This window comes from Scyliorhinus torazame, chromosome 18 (genome assembly GCF_047496885.1).
Source record: "Scyliorhinus torazame isolate Kashiwa2021f chromosome 18, sScyTor2.1, whole genome shotgun sequence".
NCBI classification, from domain to species: Eukaryota; Metazoa; Chordata; class Chondrichthyes; order Carcharhiniformes; family Scyliorhinidae; genus Scyliorhinus; species Scyliorhinus torazame.
The window spans coordinates 132,092,397-132,109,894 of NC_092724.1; the positions used below are offsets into that span (position 1 = coordinate 132,092,397).

A 17,498-nucleotide genomic window follows, 5' to 3' on the forward strand; every position below is an offset into this window, starting at 1 on the left:
CAACAGGCCTTCGATATCCTGCCACAATTCTTCACTAGGCATTGAACCTTGGCCCCCACTCCTGGCTTCCATATCCCCCATTCCCAAGCCTTCAAATTCCTCCTCGCACAGCCTTTCACACTGGGCCCCAGGGATTGGCAGCCCACTCGACTGATTTAACCTTCCCCCTCCCCCATCGACTCTTCCCCTCTCCGAGATTAACCCAGGTGCCGACTCTTCTGACTGAAGGCCAAATCTGTCAATCAGGCTGGTATCCAGGCGGAGAACGAGCTATGCCACCATATAGACACTGGAGTTAAAACTCCACAGCATGTGGGAGAATTCAGGCTTTTTGGGTCCCTGTAACATTTAGTAACTTTTTGACCATTCATAACACCGCCCCCCGCCCCCCAAACAAAAGCCCTGATCAGGGTCAGGGACATAAAAATTCAGCACTTAGTGCTTTGCCCACATCTGGCGTGGTGGCTGTTCCTTTTAAATTCATATACAAAAAATTATTTTAAAAAATCAAGCGACATCGCAAACCGTGGCCACGTTTCAAGTTTAGTCAGTCTCTGGATTGAGACAGGAATAACTCAAAAACAATTTTCTGTGATTGGTTCAGCTTGTATTTGATTGAAAGTGCGTTTTTAAAACATGTTCCTGATTAATTATTCAAACTCCAGGAAACCCCAGCAACACTCTTCCTGAGATCTGATAAAACTTTGAAACGGGGGAATCAAGTTGAAAATCTGAGAAGGAGCCTGGTCAATTGAAACTCCTGAGGGAGATGGTTAAGATTAATACAAGCTTCTAAGGTGGTAAGACATTGAAGAAAAGAAACACAGCATAACCTCAATCATCTTTTACAAATGATGATATTAGCGGTTAGAATTGGGATCCTTTTAATACTTTTTCACTTGAGGAATTATGTGGAAGGAATTCTAGTTTAAATATATTGTGTGCTTGTTTTTTCTTTAAATTTACTTCATGGTTTTAAACTTAAAACACAGTTTGTTGCTCTATTTAAACAATGTACAGGACTAGCCCAGAGATATGAAATAAGAATTAACAAATGGAGTTTTCTTCTTTGTTTTCCTGGTTATATTTCTGGAGGCTATCTAGATCTCAAGTCTGGGATGGACATGCCCTAAGGTTCAGGCATTTGTGACTTGCCCACAAAAGTGATCTAAACTACTGCAATTGAAATAATCCGGGGTAACAAGGGGAGGAAAGATCCCCAAAATACAGCAAGGTTACAGCTGTGCTGCTGAAGACAGACAGACAGCATTACAACCATGACCTACTCTGGGCCCCGAATCCTCAGCGTACTGGATGTTAGTGGGATGGAGGTCGAGAGGAAAGCTCCTGATCAATACGGCTACCACCTCTCTCATGTAGTGTAGCTTGGTTTTTCGATGTTGACTGCAATGTATGAATTGGCCCTTTTGGGGTTTCTAACAGTGTGTGGTGGATATCCAGCACGAGCAGATTTTAACCCATCGTCCTCCTTTGTGCTATCAGTCAAGTTCTGCATTCAGAGATTCATACATTGCAAGCAGGAATCAGAGTTGACAAAAGGAAAATCAAAGTTATGAACAGCTGACGTTCCATTTTAATAAAAATGCGACACTGCACAAGATTTTGAGCTCTCCTTTATTTTTAAAATATTCAAGCTTTTAAATAGGAGTATATCTCTGTCATAATGTGTTATTTCTATGAAAATAACAATGAGACCAACACAGCTCTCCATAATTTATGTGCAAGTTGGACTGCACATTCAGGAGGTAAAAATTCGGGAGGTGCTGACCGAGATACAGCACTCTGTCATAAACAGCATGAAAATGGCAACTTGCCAACTGGTTCCCCATTCACATGTATGGCATGAAGTTATTGTACAGACATTTTAGGTGCAGATTAAATTCACCACAAAAAAAATAGGATTTGTCTAGTGCAGTATAAGTATCTTTTTAACATCAATAGAAGTCTTAGTTACTTACAAACAACCTCTTTGGCACTGAAAATTAATTTTTACAAGTGTGAAACCACATTCCTGCAGCTTTTAATTATGAAGATTTTTCTTCTTCTTTCCAATCTCATTTATCTCTATCTATTATTACAAGTTTTCTGTGTCTGCTTCGACATTGAATTCAATACAAATGTAATTCCGTGTCAGACTCTGTGTTATTCATAAATCACTGATTTCCAAACTTTTTCCCATCCTGACCCCATTTTGAAACTTGAAACCTGCCGTGGGCCCAGACTGAGAGTAGGGGTGGAGGTGGGCTAGGGCTCTGAGAAAGTGGGGGAGGGGTGAGGTTGTAAGAGTAGGGATGGGGTAGCTAAGAGAGAGGGGGCTAGAGCAGTGTGGAAGTGGGGGGTGGGGGGGGGGGTGGGGGGAGGAGAAGTTGAATGAGGGAGAGAGTTCTGAGAACAAGCAAGTTGATGCAATGAGGGAGGGGGCAAAGAGGTAGGGCTTTGAGGGCAGGGTGTGAGGGTTGGAGAACAGGCAGTAATTTTTTTTTCATCTACCATTTTGCGGGTTCTATTGGAGGCAGTGGCTGGGCCTCAGAACTGATTTCATTAGGCCATGCCCACCAGACCAAGGCAAGAAAACGATTGTACGCAGACCAGTCAAGGGACCTGGGAGCCAATCTGAGGGCTGTCCAATATATTTCCACTCCAGACTCGCCATTTCTGCAACTGAGGACAGAGGGCTCACAGCCCCAATTGCCCATCCTGTGACCCTACTGGGGGGGTCATGGTCCATAGGTTGGAAACCCCTGTCATAAATGGGTCTTCAAACTGATTGCTTAGGAAGATACACAGTTGTTTGCCCTGTTTACATTGATCGATCCCAGATTTCCTGTAGAGGGCAGTGCACCCTTTTGGATGTCCTGCTGACAGCAGCTTGGTCTGAGAAACCCAATCGAAAGTTTACAAGCAAATGTATGTCTATCAAACAGAGAGTGCCATCGCAGGACAATCTGGCCCACTTTGCCACATTAAATGAGGTTTCTGTTTTTAATCACCAAATTATTTTCAATAAAAACCTCACCAAAATCCAAGGAGCAAGTGGATGTGTTCTCCACTGCCCTTACAAAATTGAAAATTCATTAAAGTTTCCATCCGACAGCAGTATTTTTTCCAAACCTTTCTTATGGACCACATTAAATCCTGCCATTCCTTTAAGGCGAGGAACTGCTTTGTTCGCAGTTTGTGACATTTCCTTTGTTATCAAGTTTGCACCAATTTTTGTTTGCCGCTCTGAGTTTGTCACGTTTGCATCCTAAATTGTTCTCTGTACTTTAACAAGCTGCCAAGAAATCAATTCTCGGTGAAAGAACTACATACACCTATTTTTGGGTTGAGACATTTTCTCCACTTTATTGCTTATATCCCTTCAGCCACCAAACAGTGATGAAAGACACATGCTTTGCTAGCAATTTTAATGTACTAAATTACTTGAATATAACATGTGCAGTTTAATACTGATGGTAGTACATGGGAATATGAATAATTCCACTTTCTAGGTTCATTTCTGTTGAGTGCACTAGTTGTTGGAAGATTACGAATGGGAGGCATTGATTGGGGTATTATTAACAAACAATTGTCATCTTTAAAGGAAATTTGACAGTTAGGTCAATCTTAATTTAATAGTATTGACAGGAGAGACTGGTGTAATATCACTATCTATCCATTTTAAGGTTCCACTACACATCAAATTGACATATACCAATTTCCAGCAGTAGCAGACTCTTGTCTTCTGTCAAGAATTTAAAACTATTAGTGTTGCCTCCTTTCAGTTCTCTATCCAAAGCAAGCAAAGATCTTTACCCATACCACCCTGAAACCAGCTTGCAGGAGATACAGGAATGGTCCGAGTGGGCTTGTTAATCCATGTGTTTAAAATGCTGTCAGACCTGCTGAGATTGTCCAGCATTTTCTGTTTATTTTTTAAAAACCATGTCACTTCTTCTCTGCTCCCAACCCCACCACTGGCGATTGGGGATGTATGGGGTGGTGAAACCAGTCCTGGGCTGCACTACATTTAATTTTTTAACCCCACTTAATGTGGCTCACCCATTCTTCCCTCGGAACATTGCAGTTGGATTTAACCTTCCTAGTGGGGTAACGCTGACAATGAAACAGGTTTCCCTGGAGTTGAGGAAAGCCAGCAGCTGCATGAGGCGAGAAGAGCCTCGGGCAGAAGGTCACCGCCTTCTCAGCATTCCATGTGGGCCAGAGGGAGCAAGAGTGCTTCATTTTGACCCCAGGCTCACTCACCATCAGACCTCATCCTCACTGCCTGGGATCAGACACTTCCATGTTGGAAATCCACCCCCCCCCCCCCCCCCCTCCCCACCGTCCCCCAGGATCAGGGGCCCGGCCCCTAGGCTTCAGAGATCGGGTTTATGTGGCCCTATGGCCTACTTTGGAGTGCTTTTGACCTGATGGGAAGTCAAGCCTGTCAATCACAACTTTCTGAGGGGAATTTTTCAGGGACAAATTATGTTAAAACAGTGCAAGGGAATGCCAGAGCCCCTCCCCCCATATCTCCCATGCTACCCCCCCCATGATGTTTCCAGCACATTGGAATTTGTAAGTGTAGGAATTTAAGAATATGGAATGCATTAGCTCAAGCTATTATAGAAGCTGAATCAAACACTATATTTTAGGGAGAATTATTTAAATACCGAGACACAAAAAGTTATAACAAGGCAGGGAAGCAATTCAAGTCGATAAATCTAATGTAAAGCTAGCACTGACAATTGGTCTGATGGCCAAATGGCTTTCTTCCACACTGAACTTTCTAAGATGCAATAATTTCTTTTGTTCCATAATAAGCATGTACCGAACACTACTTTTGCTGCTGATAGACAATAAGATACATTGCCTATAATTGAAATTATTTGCAGAGAGTCACATTTTCCGAAATGCCCTCACAGCACTGCAGGAATGGTTTGATAGTCAAATCTATTCAATTTGTGATGAATTCATTGGCAGAAATTCAGGGAGTTTTTCGCAACAAAAGTATCAAGTTAAATTTGTTATGAAAATCTGCCAAAGTTTATTTCTGTCAAACTGTTCTTTATCTGACCTATTAAATGTTATGACTACTTTAGGAACAAATCCCTAATATGTCCAACATAGTTAAGAGTGTAGCAACTAAAAGGGCTATCATAGAATCATGACAGCGCAGAACGAGGCCATTTGGCCTATCGAATCTACACCCGTCGTCTAAAAGAGCACCCCACCTAGGCCCACTCCCAGCTCTATCCCTGTAGCCCCATAACTTCACCTAACCTTTGGACACTATGGGGCAATTTAGCATGGCAAATCGAACTAACCTGTGCATCTGTGGACGGTGGGAGGAAACCGGAGCACCTGGTGAAAACCCACACAGACACAGGGAGGACGTGCAAATGCCACCACAGTCACCCAATGTCGGAATTGAACCTGGGTCCCTGGCGTGGTGAGGCAGCAGTGCTAGCCATTGTGCCACCGTGCCGCCCCAGATCCTCTGAGATCCTTTCTTAATGGATATAGAATCTTCCTACCCAAGAAGTATAAATCATTCTTATTATTTAATTGCAAAATAGATGAATTTAGTGAGCTGGCAAATGCAGTGATAATGTTAATAAATAAATATCAGCTATTGACTAAATTCCAAACTCCTATTAGTAGTAAATACAGAGACGCTGGAAAAAAAGAACAGGCTAATAATTATTTATTTTGATCGTTATTATTATTTATCTCATCACTGTTACGATGAGATAAATAATAATATGATGAGATCAGTCAAGAATGAAATACAACTACACATGTGAAAACCTCACCAAGTCAGGTCAGGTCCCATGAAATCTCTGCATTCAATCAAAGCTCTCTGTTCTTTTTTTCGTTTATGGGACTGTCCCTATATTTGTTGCCCAAACCTAATTGCCCTTGAGGAGGGATTGCTGTGAATCTGGAGTCACATGTAGGCTAGACCAGATAAGGACAGCAGATTACCTTCCCAAGGGAACCAGATGGGTTTTTACAACAATCAACAGACTTATAATTTAAAATTTTTATTCAATTCAAATTTCACCATCAGCTGTGGTGGGATTTGAACCCGGGTTCCCAGAGCATTTCCCAGCATCTCTGGATTTCTAATGCAGTGACAATACCACTACGCCACTGTCTCCACACTGGTTGTAGTAAAAAGTAACCCCACCTAACCTTTGGACACTAAGGGACAATTTAGCGTGGCCATTACATCTAACCTGCACATATTTCAGTTAATTCTTTGGGGATGGGGGTTCAAGTACAACCACAGCAGCTGGTAGAACTTAATTTCAATAATTCTGGAAATATCAAGCTATACTCCGTAATGGTGACCAGAACAACTATCATTGATTGTTCCAAAAAATCTAATGCCCATTGGGGAAGCAAATTGGCCATCCTTACCTGGTCTGGCCTAGACGTGACTCCAGACCCACGGCAATTTGATTGACTCTTAACAGTCCTCGGAAATGGCCTAGCAAGCTACTCAGTTCAAAGGGCAATTAGGGATGGGCAGTAAATGCTGGCCCAGCCAGCAGTGCCCACATCTCATGAAAGAATAAAGAAAAGATATGAAAATTGCATTTTGATTAAATTGATTGGATCTGGGTATTACTGGAAAGGTCAGCATTTATTGCCCATCTCTAACTGCCCTTGTGAAAGTGATGCTGAGCCACCGTCTTGAGTACAACTCAGTAATTTGGCCATTTCAGAAGCTTTTGGGTCTGGAGTCACATGTAGGCCACACCAGGTGATGACAGCATATTTCCATGCCTGAAAAACATTTGTGAACCAAATGAGTTCTTAGAACAAACTGATTAGTTTCACGGTCCCCATCGTTGATACCAACTTTTTATTCCAAAGTTACCCGCACCATTGAGTTTTAATTCCTCTGCTGTTGTGGCAAGATTGGAACTTGTGCCTCCAGATATTGCTTTTCGGCATCAGGCTGCACCAGCCATTTTCGTATCAGTGCCAGGGCAGGGTTATTTTTAGTGCGTGAGCGCATTCAGCATGCTGGAGAATGCAGATGGTTTACCAACTGGTACCACGCGACATTGCCAAGCACTCCGAGGGCCACAACAGCATAAGTTAACTCCAAGTAGAAGTTCCAGTTACCTTGCCATGATACTGAAGCACAAAGCCAACATGGGAGATGTGCCTGGCCTCCATCACCTTTCACACTCTTGCAGCGTGGGCATCTATAGATATAATCCTAAACCTGACCAAGTTCACTACTACAGATCACTACTACCTTCTGATCTTTCTTCAATTTATCTCCAGTAACAGAGATGTAAGAGGGTTGTAATAGTATTAACACCTCTCTAAGAGAGGGAATTTTTCTTTGTTTCAAAATAAACCGTAATTTTCTTCAAACAGGCATCTTTGCTCCCTACTCCTCTGCTGCTCATTAGCCAAACATAATGCAGTTTTGTAATTGCCAATTGTTCACTTACCGGTACTGTGGATGTGCCCGTTAAGGATTGTGTGTTTGCATCAGTGCATGGCTGGTCGGAATGCGTCTGTGTTGGTGTGTAAATCGTCATGGCGTGCTCGGGTACCGTGGTCTGTCCAGCATAGTCCTGAGTAGCGTGCGGGTGTGCTGGAGCGTATTCAGCTGGGATTCCGTTCTGTGGTGCGGAGTACTGGGCAGGGGGATAGGGTTGCGCCATCGCTTCCGGAGGGGCTGTCGCTTCTTGGTTACCCTGAAACAAATGATAACGTTTGTCAGCACCAGAGTTAAATCCGTTTTAAGCTTGTTTAATATAATCCGTAGAAGAAGATTTATAATTCATCATCTTATTTTGCAAAGAGACATTCGCAGTGAACTTTAGGTAGGAATCAAATGCAATATTCCAAAGCACTCAATTCCCAAGTGAGGACAGAAACAAAAAATGTTCGTGGAATCTCTCAGGGGCTGAAGTCACACAAGCTCTCATTATCCCAAGCTGGTTAGAGTTTAATAATTACCAAAATATGTGTACGCATTGTTCTCAAAATGATTATAGCAACTGATGTGCAGTCCTCTTTTAAAATAATGCTGCTTTGTAAAACATACCATTACCACACATAGCAATTCAGCAGATCGCAATTGCATCACTTGGGAAAATACCAGAGATCAATTAATTGATAAATACTTGATTATAGCCTGTGATTGAGTACTGCAGTTTTGTCAGCATTTCCAGCTGTTGCATTGATAGGTTAAATCAGAGAACCAGCCGAATATTCTGATAACAACCCCTCAGTTTCCCACCGACAGGGATCAGTCATTCAAGACTCTTCACATAAAGAGAACAAGAGCTCGTACCATTTCAAGCAGAGCTGTTTTATCACACTGCCAATCATTCCACATGCTTTGTCATTGCGGTCCGTGTACAGGGGGTTGTCAAGAAGGTATCCTTCTGAAGTACCTCATTTTCTTTTAATGCTCCTCCATCCAATTGCTCAGAGTGATAATTTTAAATATAACTATTATCCTCTACACAGTCCGGTATTAAAAGCTGGCTGTGTTTTGATATGTTTTCTGGCATATGTTGAGGCACTCAAATGCAAACATTAACTCAAATATTTCCAAACTGACAGCCCTGAGAAACATTGTAGGGATGGCTGACAATAATGGGTGTTTAAAATTTTTTTTAATAAACATTTTATTGAGGTATTTCTTTGGCCTTGTAACAGCAACAAAATCAACAATGTACATAACAAGGAAAATATTAACATAGTGCAAATACCGCCTCCCTCTCCCACAGGTCTCACCATTACTTACCCCCTAATATATGCTAGCCTAACCCCCCCCCCCCCCCCCCCCCCCACTTCTGCTGACGATTAATTCTCTGCGAAGAAGTCGACGAACGGTTGCCACCTCCGGTCGAACCCTAAGAGAGACCCGCTCAAGGCAAACTTAATTTTCTCCAAGCAGAGAAAGCTAGCCATGTCCGGTAGCCAGGTCTCCAACTTCGGGGGCTTCGAGTCCCTCCATGCTAGTAATATCCGCCTCCGGGCTACCAGGGAAGCAAAGGCCAGAACATCTGCCTCTTTCTCCTCCTGGATTCCCGGATCCTGCGACACCCCGAAAATCGCCATCTCTGGACTCATTGCCACCCTTGTATTTAATACCTTGGACATGACGTTGACAAACCCCTGCCAAAATCCCCTCAGTTTTGGGCATGCCCAGAACATGTGGACATGGTTCTTTGCCGCCCCCCCCCCCCCCCCCCCCCCCCCCCCCCCCCCCACTTTGCACACCTATCCTCCACCCCAAAGAATCTGCTCATCCGGGCCACTGTCATGTGAGCCAGGTGCACAACCTTAAATTGGATCAGGCTGAGCCTGGCACATATTGCGGTCGCGTTGACCCTACCCAACACGTCCGCCTGAAGGCCCTCCTCTATCTCTCCCCCCAGCACCTCCTCCCACTTTTGCTTCAGCTCCTCAGTCCGTGTCTCCTCTGAACCCATAAGCTCTTTATATATGTCCGAGACGCTCCCCTCTCCTATCCATCCTCTAGAAACCACCCTATCCTGAATCCCCCTTAGCGTCAGGAGTGGGAAGGTTGGTACCTGTCTACGCAGAAAGTCCCGCACCTGCAGATACCAAAATTCATTACCCCCGCCAATGCAAACTTCTCCTCCAGCGCCCTCATACTCGGAAAGCTCCCCTCTATAAACAAGTCCCCCATCCTCTCAATACCCGCTCTCCGCCAAATTCGGAACCCCTCCTCCATCCTCCCTGGGGCAAACCGGTGGTTATCACAGATTGGGGACCATACCGATGCCCTCTCTGCTCCCGCATGTCTCCTCCACTGCCCCCAGACTCTGAGGGCTGCCACCACCACTGGACTGAACAACAAAGAACAAAGAACAAAGAAATGTACAGCACAGGAACAGGCCCTTCGGCCCTCCAAGCCCGTGCCGACCATACTGCCCGACTAAACTACAATCTTCTACACTTCCTGGGTCCGTATCCTTCTATTCCCATCCTATTCATATATTTGTCAAGATGCCCCTTAAATGTCCCTATCGTCCCTGCCTCCACTACCTCCTCCGGTAGTGAGTTCCAGGCACCCACTACCCTCTGCGTAAAAAACTTGCCTCGTACATCTACTCTAAACCTTGCCCCTCTCACCTTAAACCTATGCCCCCTAGTAATTGACCCCTCTACCCTGGGGAAAAGCCTCTGACTATCCACTCTGTCTATGCCCCTCATAATTTTGTATACCTCTATCAGGTCGCCCCTCAACCTCCTTCGTTCCAGTGAGAACAAACCGAGTTTATTCAATCGCTCCTCATAGCTTATGCCCTCCATACCAGGCAACATTCTGGTAAATCTCTTCTGCACCCTCTCTAAAGCCTCCACATCCTTCTGGTAGTGTGGCGACCAGAATTGAACACTATACTCCAAGTGTGGCCTAACTAAGGTTCTATACAGCTGCAACATGACTTGCCAATTCTTATACTCAATGCCCCGGCCAATGAAGGCAAGCATGCCGTATGCCTTCTTGACTACCTTCTCCACCTGTGTAGCCCCTTTCAGTGATCTGTGGACCTGTACTCCTAGATCTCTTTGACTTTCAATACTCTTGAGGGTTCTACCATTCACCGTGGAGTATCGCGCCAGCGGGAACAGCAGAGGCGCTGTTACCAGTGCCCCCAGACTTGTGCCCTTACAAGAAGCCTCCATACGCACCCATGCCGACTCCCCCCCCCCCCCCCCCCCCCCCAGCCACCTCCTCACCATGGCTATATTAGCCGCCCAGTAATAATTGCTGAAATTCGGCAGTGCCAGCCCACCATCCCCCCGACTCCGCTCGAGCATTACCATCCTCACTTGCGGGGACTTGCCCCCCCCACACAAAGCCCACAATAATTTTATTGATCCGCTGAAAAAAGGACCGCGGGATGAAGATGGGGAGGCATTGGAAAACGAATAGGAATCTCGGGAGGACAGTCATTTTTACCGATTGAACTCTGCCCGCCAGAGACAACGGAAGCGCATCCCATCTCTGGAAATCCTCCTTCATCTGCTCCACCAGCTGGGCCAAGTTCAATTTATGTAGCCTGTCCCAATCCCTTGTCACTAGGATACCCAGGTACCTGAAACTGTCCCCTACCACTCTGAATGGCAATTCCCCCAGTCGCCTCGCCTGACCCCTCCCCTGGACCACAAACATCTCGCTCTTGCCCGTAAACCGGCCAAATTCCCCTAAAATTCACATAATTTCTTCCATCCCCTCCATTGGGTCTGAGACATACAACAGAAGGTCATCCGCATACAGCGAGACCCTGTGCTCCACCCACCCCCCGGTCCAGCCCCTTCTAGCCCCTTGAGGCCCTCAGAGCAATTGCCAGCGGCTCTATCACCAGCGCAAACAGCAGTGGGGAGAGGGGGCCTGACCCAGTCAATAAAGCCCCTCCCAAAACCGAACTGCTCCAGCACCTCCCATAAATAATCCCACTCAACCCGGTCAAAGGCTTTCTCCGCATCCATCCCGACACTACCTCAACCTCCCTACCTTCCGGGGGCATCATGATCACGTTTAACAGCCTTCTTACAGATGCCTACCCTTCACGGACCCCGTCTGATCCTCCACAATACCATCCGGTACACAGTCCTCAACCCTGGAGGACAGAACTTTGGCCAGAGGTTTGGCATCTACGTTCAACAAGGAATTCGGCTTGTAAGACCCACATAGCTCCGGGTCCTTGTCCCGTTTCAGGATGAGCGAGATCATGGCCTGTGACATCGTCTGGGGCAGAACCCCTCTTTCCTTAGCCTCGTTAAAGACCTTCATCAGCACCGGCCCCAATATTCCGGAGAACTTTTTATAGAACTCGACTGGGTACCCGTCCGGTCCCGGGGCCTTACCCGACTGCATGGCCTTCAAACCCTCCACTATCTCCTCCAGCCCGATCGGGGCCCCCAGCCCTTCTACCAGTTCCCCATCCACCTTCGGGAAAGTCAGCCCCTCCAAGAAGTGCCTCATCCCCTCCGGCCCTGCAGGGGGTTCCGACCTATACAACCTGCTATAAAAGTCCCGAAAGGCCTTGCTCACCCCTGCCGAGTCCCCAACTAAGTTCCCAACTCCGTCAATAACTTTCCCTATTTCTCTAGCTGCCTCCCTCTTTCTGAGCTGCTGTACAAGCATCCAGCTGGCCTTCTCACCGTGCTCGTAAACTGCCCCTTTCGCCTTTCTGAGCTGTTCCACTGCCCTCCCTGTGGTTAACAAACCAAATTCCACCTGCTGCCTCCGGCGTTCCCTTAAAAGCCCTGCCTCTGGAGCCTCCGCATACCTCCTATCAACCCGTAGAATCTCTTTTACCAGTCAGTCCATTTCTGCCTTATCCGTCCTGTCCCTGTGAGCCCGGATCGAGATCAGCTCTCTTCTCACCACTGCCTTCAGCGCTTCCCAGACCACCGCTGCTGAGACCTCCCCAGTATCATTTACCTGCAGGTAATTCAGCATGCACTTCCTCAGCCTCTCGCAAACCGCTTCGTCCGCCAACAGCCCTACATCCAACCTTCATTGCGGGCGCTGCCTGCTATCCATACTCACCTGTAGGTCCAGCCAGTGCGGAGCATGGTCCGAGATTGTGATCGCCGAGTACCTCGTGTCCCCCACCCCAGCCAGTCGGACCCTACCCAAGACAATGAAATCAATCCGGGAGTACACCTTATGTACGTGAGAGTAAAAAGAAAATTCCTTTGCCCTCGGCTGCCTAAATCTCCATGGATCCACCCCCCCCCCCCCCATCTGCTCTATGAACCCTTTCAGCTCCTTTGCCATTGCTGGCACCTTGCCCATTCTCGGGCATGATCGGTCCAGGCCAGGATCAATAACCGTATTAAAATCCCCTCCCATAATCAGCTTGTGCGAATCCAGGTCCGGAATCTTCCCTAGCACACTCTTTATAAAATCCCCGTCATCCCAATTTGGCGCATATACATTGACCAGCACTACCTTCATCCCCTGCAGCTTGCCACTAACCATGATATATCGACCTCCCACATCCGAGACTATTCTTCCCACCTCAAATGTCACCCGTTTGTTAACCAAGATCGCAACCCCTCTAGTCTTTGTATCCAGCCCCGAGTGGAAAACCTGACTAACCCTGCCTTTCCTCAACCTGACCTGGTCCACTACTCTAAGGTGCATCTCCTGCAGCAATACCACGTCCGCCTTCAGTCCCCTCAGGTGCGCGAACACACGTACCCTCTTTACCGGCCCATTTAGCCCCCGAACAATCCAGGTGATCAGCCTAGTTGGGGGCAAAGTGCCCCCCCGCCGATCAGCCCTCCCCTTGCTTGGGCCCGCCTCCAGCTCCTGCGCGCACCTCCTCCGACTTGCCCGACAGCGGCCCCCACCCCGACCTCCTCAGTGTCCCTCCACCGAAGTCCCTCCCTCATCAGCAGAACCCATCCCCCTCCCCCCCCAGCAACACTACACTAAAACCTAACCCATCTAGTAAACTAAACGTATACACCCCCCCCCCCACTGTGCTTCTGTGAGCTAGCTCACCCAACTAGCTTGGTGGCCCCCGCCCCCGGCACCAAGAAGTCTCCCACCTATTGTTCCCTCGCCCCTCCCGCTCATATAAACAAACTCCCTCATCTAACAATCCCCAAACAAACACCCAACAGCAAGAAAACACAAAAACAAAAGCACCACCCACCGAAACTCAAACAGGCACATCTCCATCCCACAAAAGGGCACATCAATAAAAACAAAAGGGACATTGCCAACATCTACCGAGAAAAAGAACCCAAAAACGAAAAATCAACTTTTTCCCCCCACCCCACTTTTTCTTAAACAGAACCCCAAAAATAGACACAAAACAATGTGAGAAGGCATAACCAATTTAAAAACAGGAAAACAAAACCCCCCAAAAAAACCCAAGGGGAAAAAAAACCCAGAAAAAAAAGGCCCAATATAGGCCAACAAGTTGTCTCAAAGGTCGAGAGTTCTCAGACCCCCACCAGTCCTTTTCTTTTAGCAAAGTCCAGTGCCTCATCGGGCGACTCAAAATAGTGATGCTAGTCCTCATGCGTGACCCAAAGATGCGCCGGATACAGCAGACCGAACTTCACCTGTTTCTTGAAGAAAATAGACTTGACTTGGTTGAAGCCTGCCCTCTTCCTCGCCACCTCCACACTCAGGTCCTGGTACACCCGCAGGATACTGTTGTCCCACTTACAACTCCGCGTTCGCTTGTCCCACTGAAGAATACATTCCTGGTCCAGGAACCTATGGAATCTCACCACCACTGCCCTCGGAGGGTCCCCCACTCGCGGCTTCCTAGCAAGCGCTCGGTACGCCCTGTCGATCTCCAATGGTCGGGGGAATGCCCCCTCCCCCAGCAACTTTTCGAACATACCCGTTACGTATGCCCCAGCGTCAGCTCCCTCAGCCCCCCCCAGGAGCCCGATAATTCTTAAGTTCTGCCGGCGGGACCGGTTCTCAAGGTCCTCCACCTTCTTCAGTAACCTTTTCTGCTGGTCCCGAAGCATCCCCACCTCCAGTTCCACCGCTGTTTGATGCTCTTCCTGTTCAGCCAGCGCCTTCTCAACCTTCTGAATCGCCCGATCCTGGGCGTCCAATCTGCTCTCTTGCCGATCGATCGATTCTTTAATCGGGTCCAAACATTCCCGCTTCTGCCTGGCAAAACCATCCTGGATGGCCTGCATCACCAGCTCCTTTGGTCGCTGCGCTGCCACCCCAGGGGTCCGGACCTCGGCCATACTGTCTCCCGCTGCAGCTTTAACACAGCTCGTGGCTAACTTCTTATTTCTGCCCTTTCGTGCACTTCTGGTCCTTTCTCCATGCACCGATACGTGGAAACGGTGCCCAATTGCCTCAGCCTTTGAATTTGCCAATTAAAACCGGACAAAAGTCCGGGGGAAAGGTCCAAAAGTCCGGCCAGAGCAGGAGCCACCAAATGTCTGACTTCCTCCTTCATAGCCACCACCGGAAGTTGACAATAGCGGTTTATTGATAAGCGCTTCAGCATCTGAGAATGCAGAACATAGCCAAGGTTTGGCACGAGTGAAAGCCAGGCAGTGAAGCCGAGAACTAACAGTTCAAGTTCTAGGGACCGCCATCAAAATCAATTTGGACTTCCGGTTGCGGCGATGATCAGCTAAGCCGCACATTTCGGCGGCTCCAGCTCTGACGGACTTTCAGGCTCTTTTTAAGAGCCCCAACGGGAAATTTTTGCGACGAAACCCGGTGTGGGGTGAAGCAACAGGGAGACCCCCCAGTGTGAAAGAAAAAGATCGGCGATGGCGGCCAGATCACGGAGGATCCTCGAGGGCAGCGGCAGAGGAAAGAAAGAAACAAGATGGCGTCGGAGGGAGCCCAGGCGACATGGGGACCGGACCAGGATGAATTTCTAAGACGGTGTGTGGAGGTGTTAAAAAAGGAGGTGCTGGCCCCGATGTTACAGGCAATCGAGGGGCTTAAAGAGACACAAAAGGCCCAGGAGATAGAGCTCCGTGTGGTGGAGCAGAAGGTAACTGACAATGAGGACGAGATCCTGGGCCTAGCGGTCAAAATGCAGACGCATGAGGCGCTTCATAAGAAGTGCATCGAAAGAATTGAAGTCCTGGAAAATCGATCAAGGAGAAAGAACCTCCGAATCCTGGGTCTCCCCGAGGGAGTGGAAGGAGCTGACGGCGGGGCTTATGCGAGCACGATGCTACGTTCGTTAATGGGAGCTGAGGCCCCCTGGGCCCCTTGGAAGGGGCCCACCGGGTCCCTGCGAGGAGACCAAAGGCTGGAGAACCACCGAGGGCGATGGTCGTGCGATTTCACCGCTTCAACGACAGAGAGGTTGTTTTGAGCTGGGCCAAGAAGGTACGAAGTAGCAGATGGGAGAATGCGGTGATACGAGTGTATCAGGACTGGAGCGCAGAGGTGGCGAGAAGGAGGGCGAGTTTCAATCGAGCCAAGGAGGTGCTGCATAAGAAGAAAGTAAAGTTCTGGATATTGCAGCCGGCGCGATTATGGGTCACGCACCAGGATAGACATTACTATTTTGAAACGTCGGAAGAAGCATGGATCTTTATTCAAAAAGAGAAACTGGACCAGAACTGAGGGACTGATGTTGGAGGGGAAACGACAATGTTGATGTATAGAGGTGTAAATTGGGGAGGGGGGGACACTGAGAAATGTGGGCGCCGGTGGGGGGGAAAAAGAGACACAGGCGGGGGATGGGGAATGGGAACGGGGCTGTAGGGGGTGCTGCGCCATAGGGGGCGGGATGGTTCTAGAAAGCGCGTTTTTTTTTTCTCGCGCCAGAGAAATGATGGCGGGAAGATAGGCACAAGGAGGATGGGAGTTCCTCACACGGGGGGGGGTCAAGGAGAGAGCGGGAGAAGCCGGGGTCAGTTGAAGTCAGCTGACTTTCGGAAGCAATATGGGGGGAGTAACCATGCTAGATGGGGATCTAGGGGGGCGGGGGGGCGACGACGACAACTGGGTTGCTGCTGCTGAGATCGAAAGGGAGCTGGTAAGAGAAAAGGTGGTCGAGGCGGGAATGCGCCGCCTGGGGGACGGGTGGGTGCGCGGGACCGGGACGTGGGACTGGCCCAGAGAGGGTGATGGCTAGTCGACAGGGGAGGGGGGCGGGCAGTCCCCCAGTCCGGCTGATCACGTGGAACGTGAGAGGCCTAAATGGGCCGATTAAGAGGGCCCAAGTGTTCGCGCACTTAAAAGGACTGAAGGCAGACGTGGCCATGCTTCAAGAGACGCATCTGAAGGTGGCGGACCAGGTTAGGTTAAGGAAAGGATGGGTGGGACAGGTGTTCCACTCAGGGCTGGACGCAAAGAATAGAGGGGTGGCCATATTGGTGGGGAAACGGGTGTCGTTCGAGGCTAGGAACATTGTAGCGGACAGCGGTGGCAGATATGTGATGGTGAGTGGCAGACTGCAGGGAATGGAGGTCGTGCTGGTCAACGTATATGCCCCAAACTGGGATGATGCGGGATTTATGAAGCGGATGCTGGGACGTATCCTGGACCTGGAGGTATGAAACCTGGTAAGGGGGGGGGGGGGGGGGGGGGGGAGACTTCAACCGTGCTAGACCCAGGGTTAGATAGATCTAGATCCAGGACCGGAAGAAGGCCGGCAGCGGCCAAGGTGCTTAGGGGGCTTATGGACCAAATGGGGGGAGTGGATCCGTGGAGATTTGCTAGGCCGCTGGCCAAAGAGTTCTCCTTTTTCTCCCATGTCCATAAGTTTTACTCCCGGATAGATTTCTTCATTTTTGGAAGGTCACTGATTTTGAGGGTGGAAGGAACGGGGTACTCGGCCATAGCTGTTTCAGACCATGCCCCACATTGGGTGGATCTGGAACTAGGAGAGGAGAGGGAACAGCACCCACTCTGGCGACTGGATGTGGGATTATTGGCGGATGAGGGAGTCTGCGGAAGGGTGCGGGGATGTATCGAAAGGTACCTGGAGGCCAATGATGATGGG

General features: G+C 48.4%; 1 protein-coding gene across 26 annotated transcripts in view; it reads right to left on the reverse strand.

Moving 5' to 3' along the window:
* The window catches only part of LOC140395507 (RNA binding protein fox-1 homolog 3-like), a 513,254-nt gene that overhangs the window by 169,178 nt on the left and 326,578 nt on the right, over positions 1–17,498 (reverse strand). For all 26 annotated transcript variants that reach the window (XR_011936222.1, XR_011936221.1, XR_011936219.1 and 23 more), the window contains exon 2: positions 7,482–7,730. Coding sequence is in view for 18 of the 26 variants with exons in the window: in XM_072483384.1 (XP_072339485.1) it covers positions 7,482–7,730 (249 nt within the window). In the remaining 8 variants the exon portion in view is untranslated. The remainder of the gene's footprint in view (positions 1–7,481; positions 7,731–17,498) is intronic.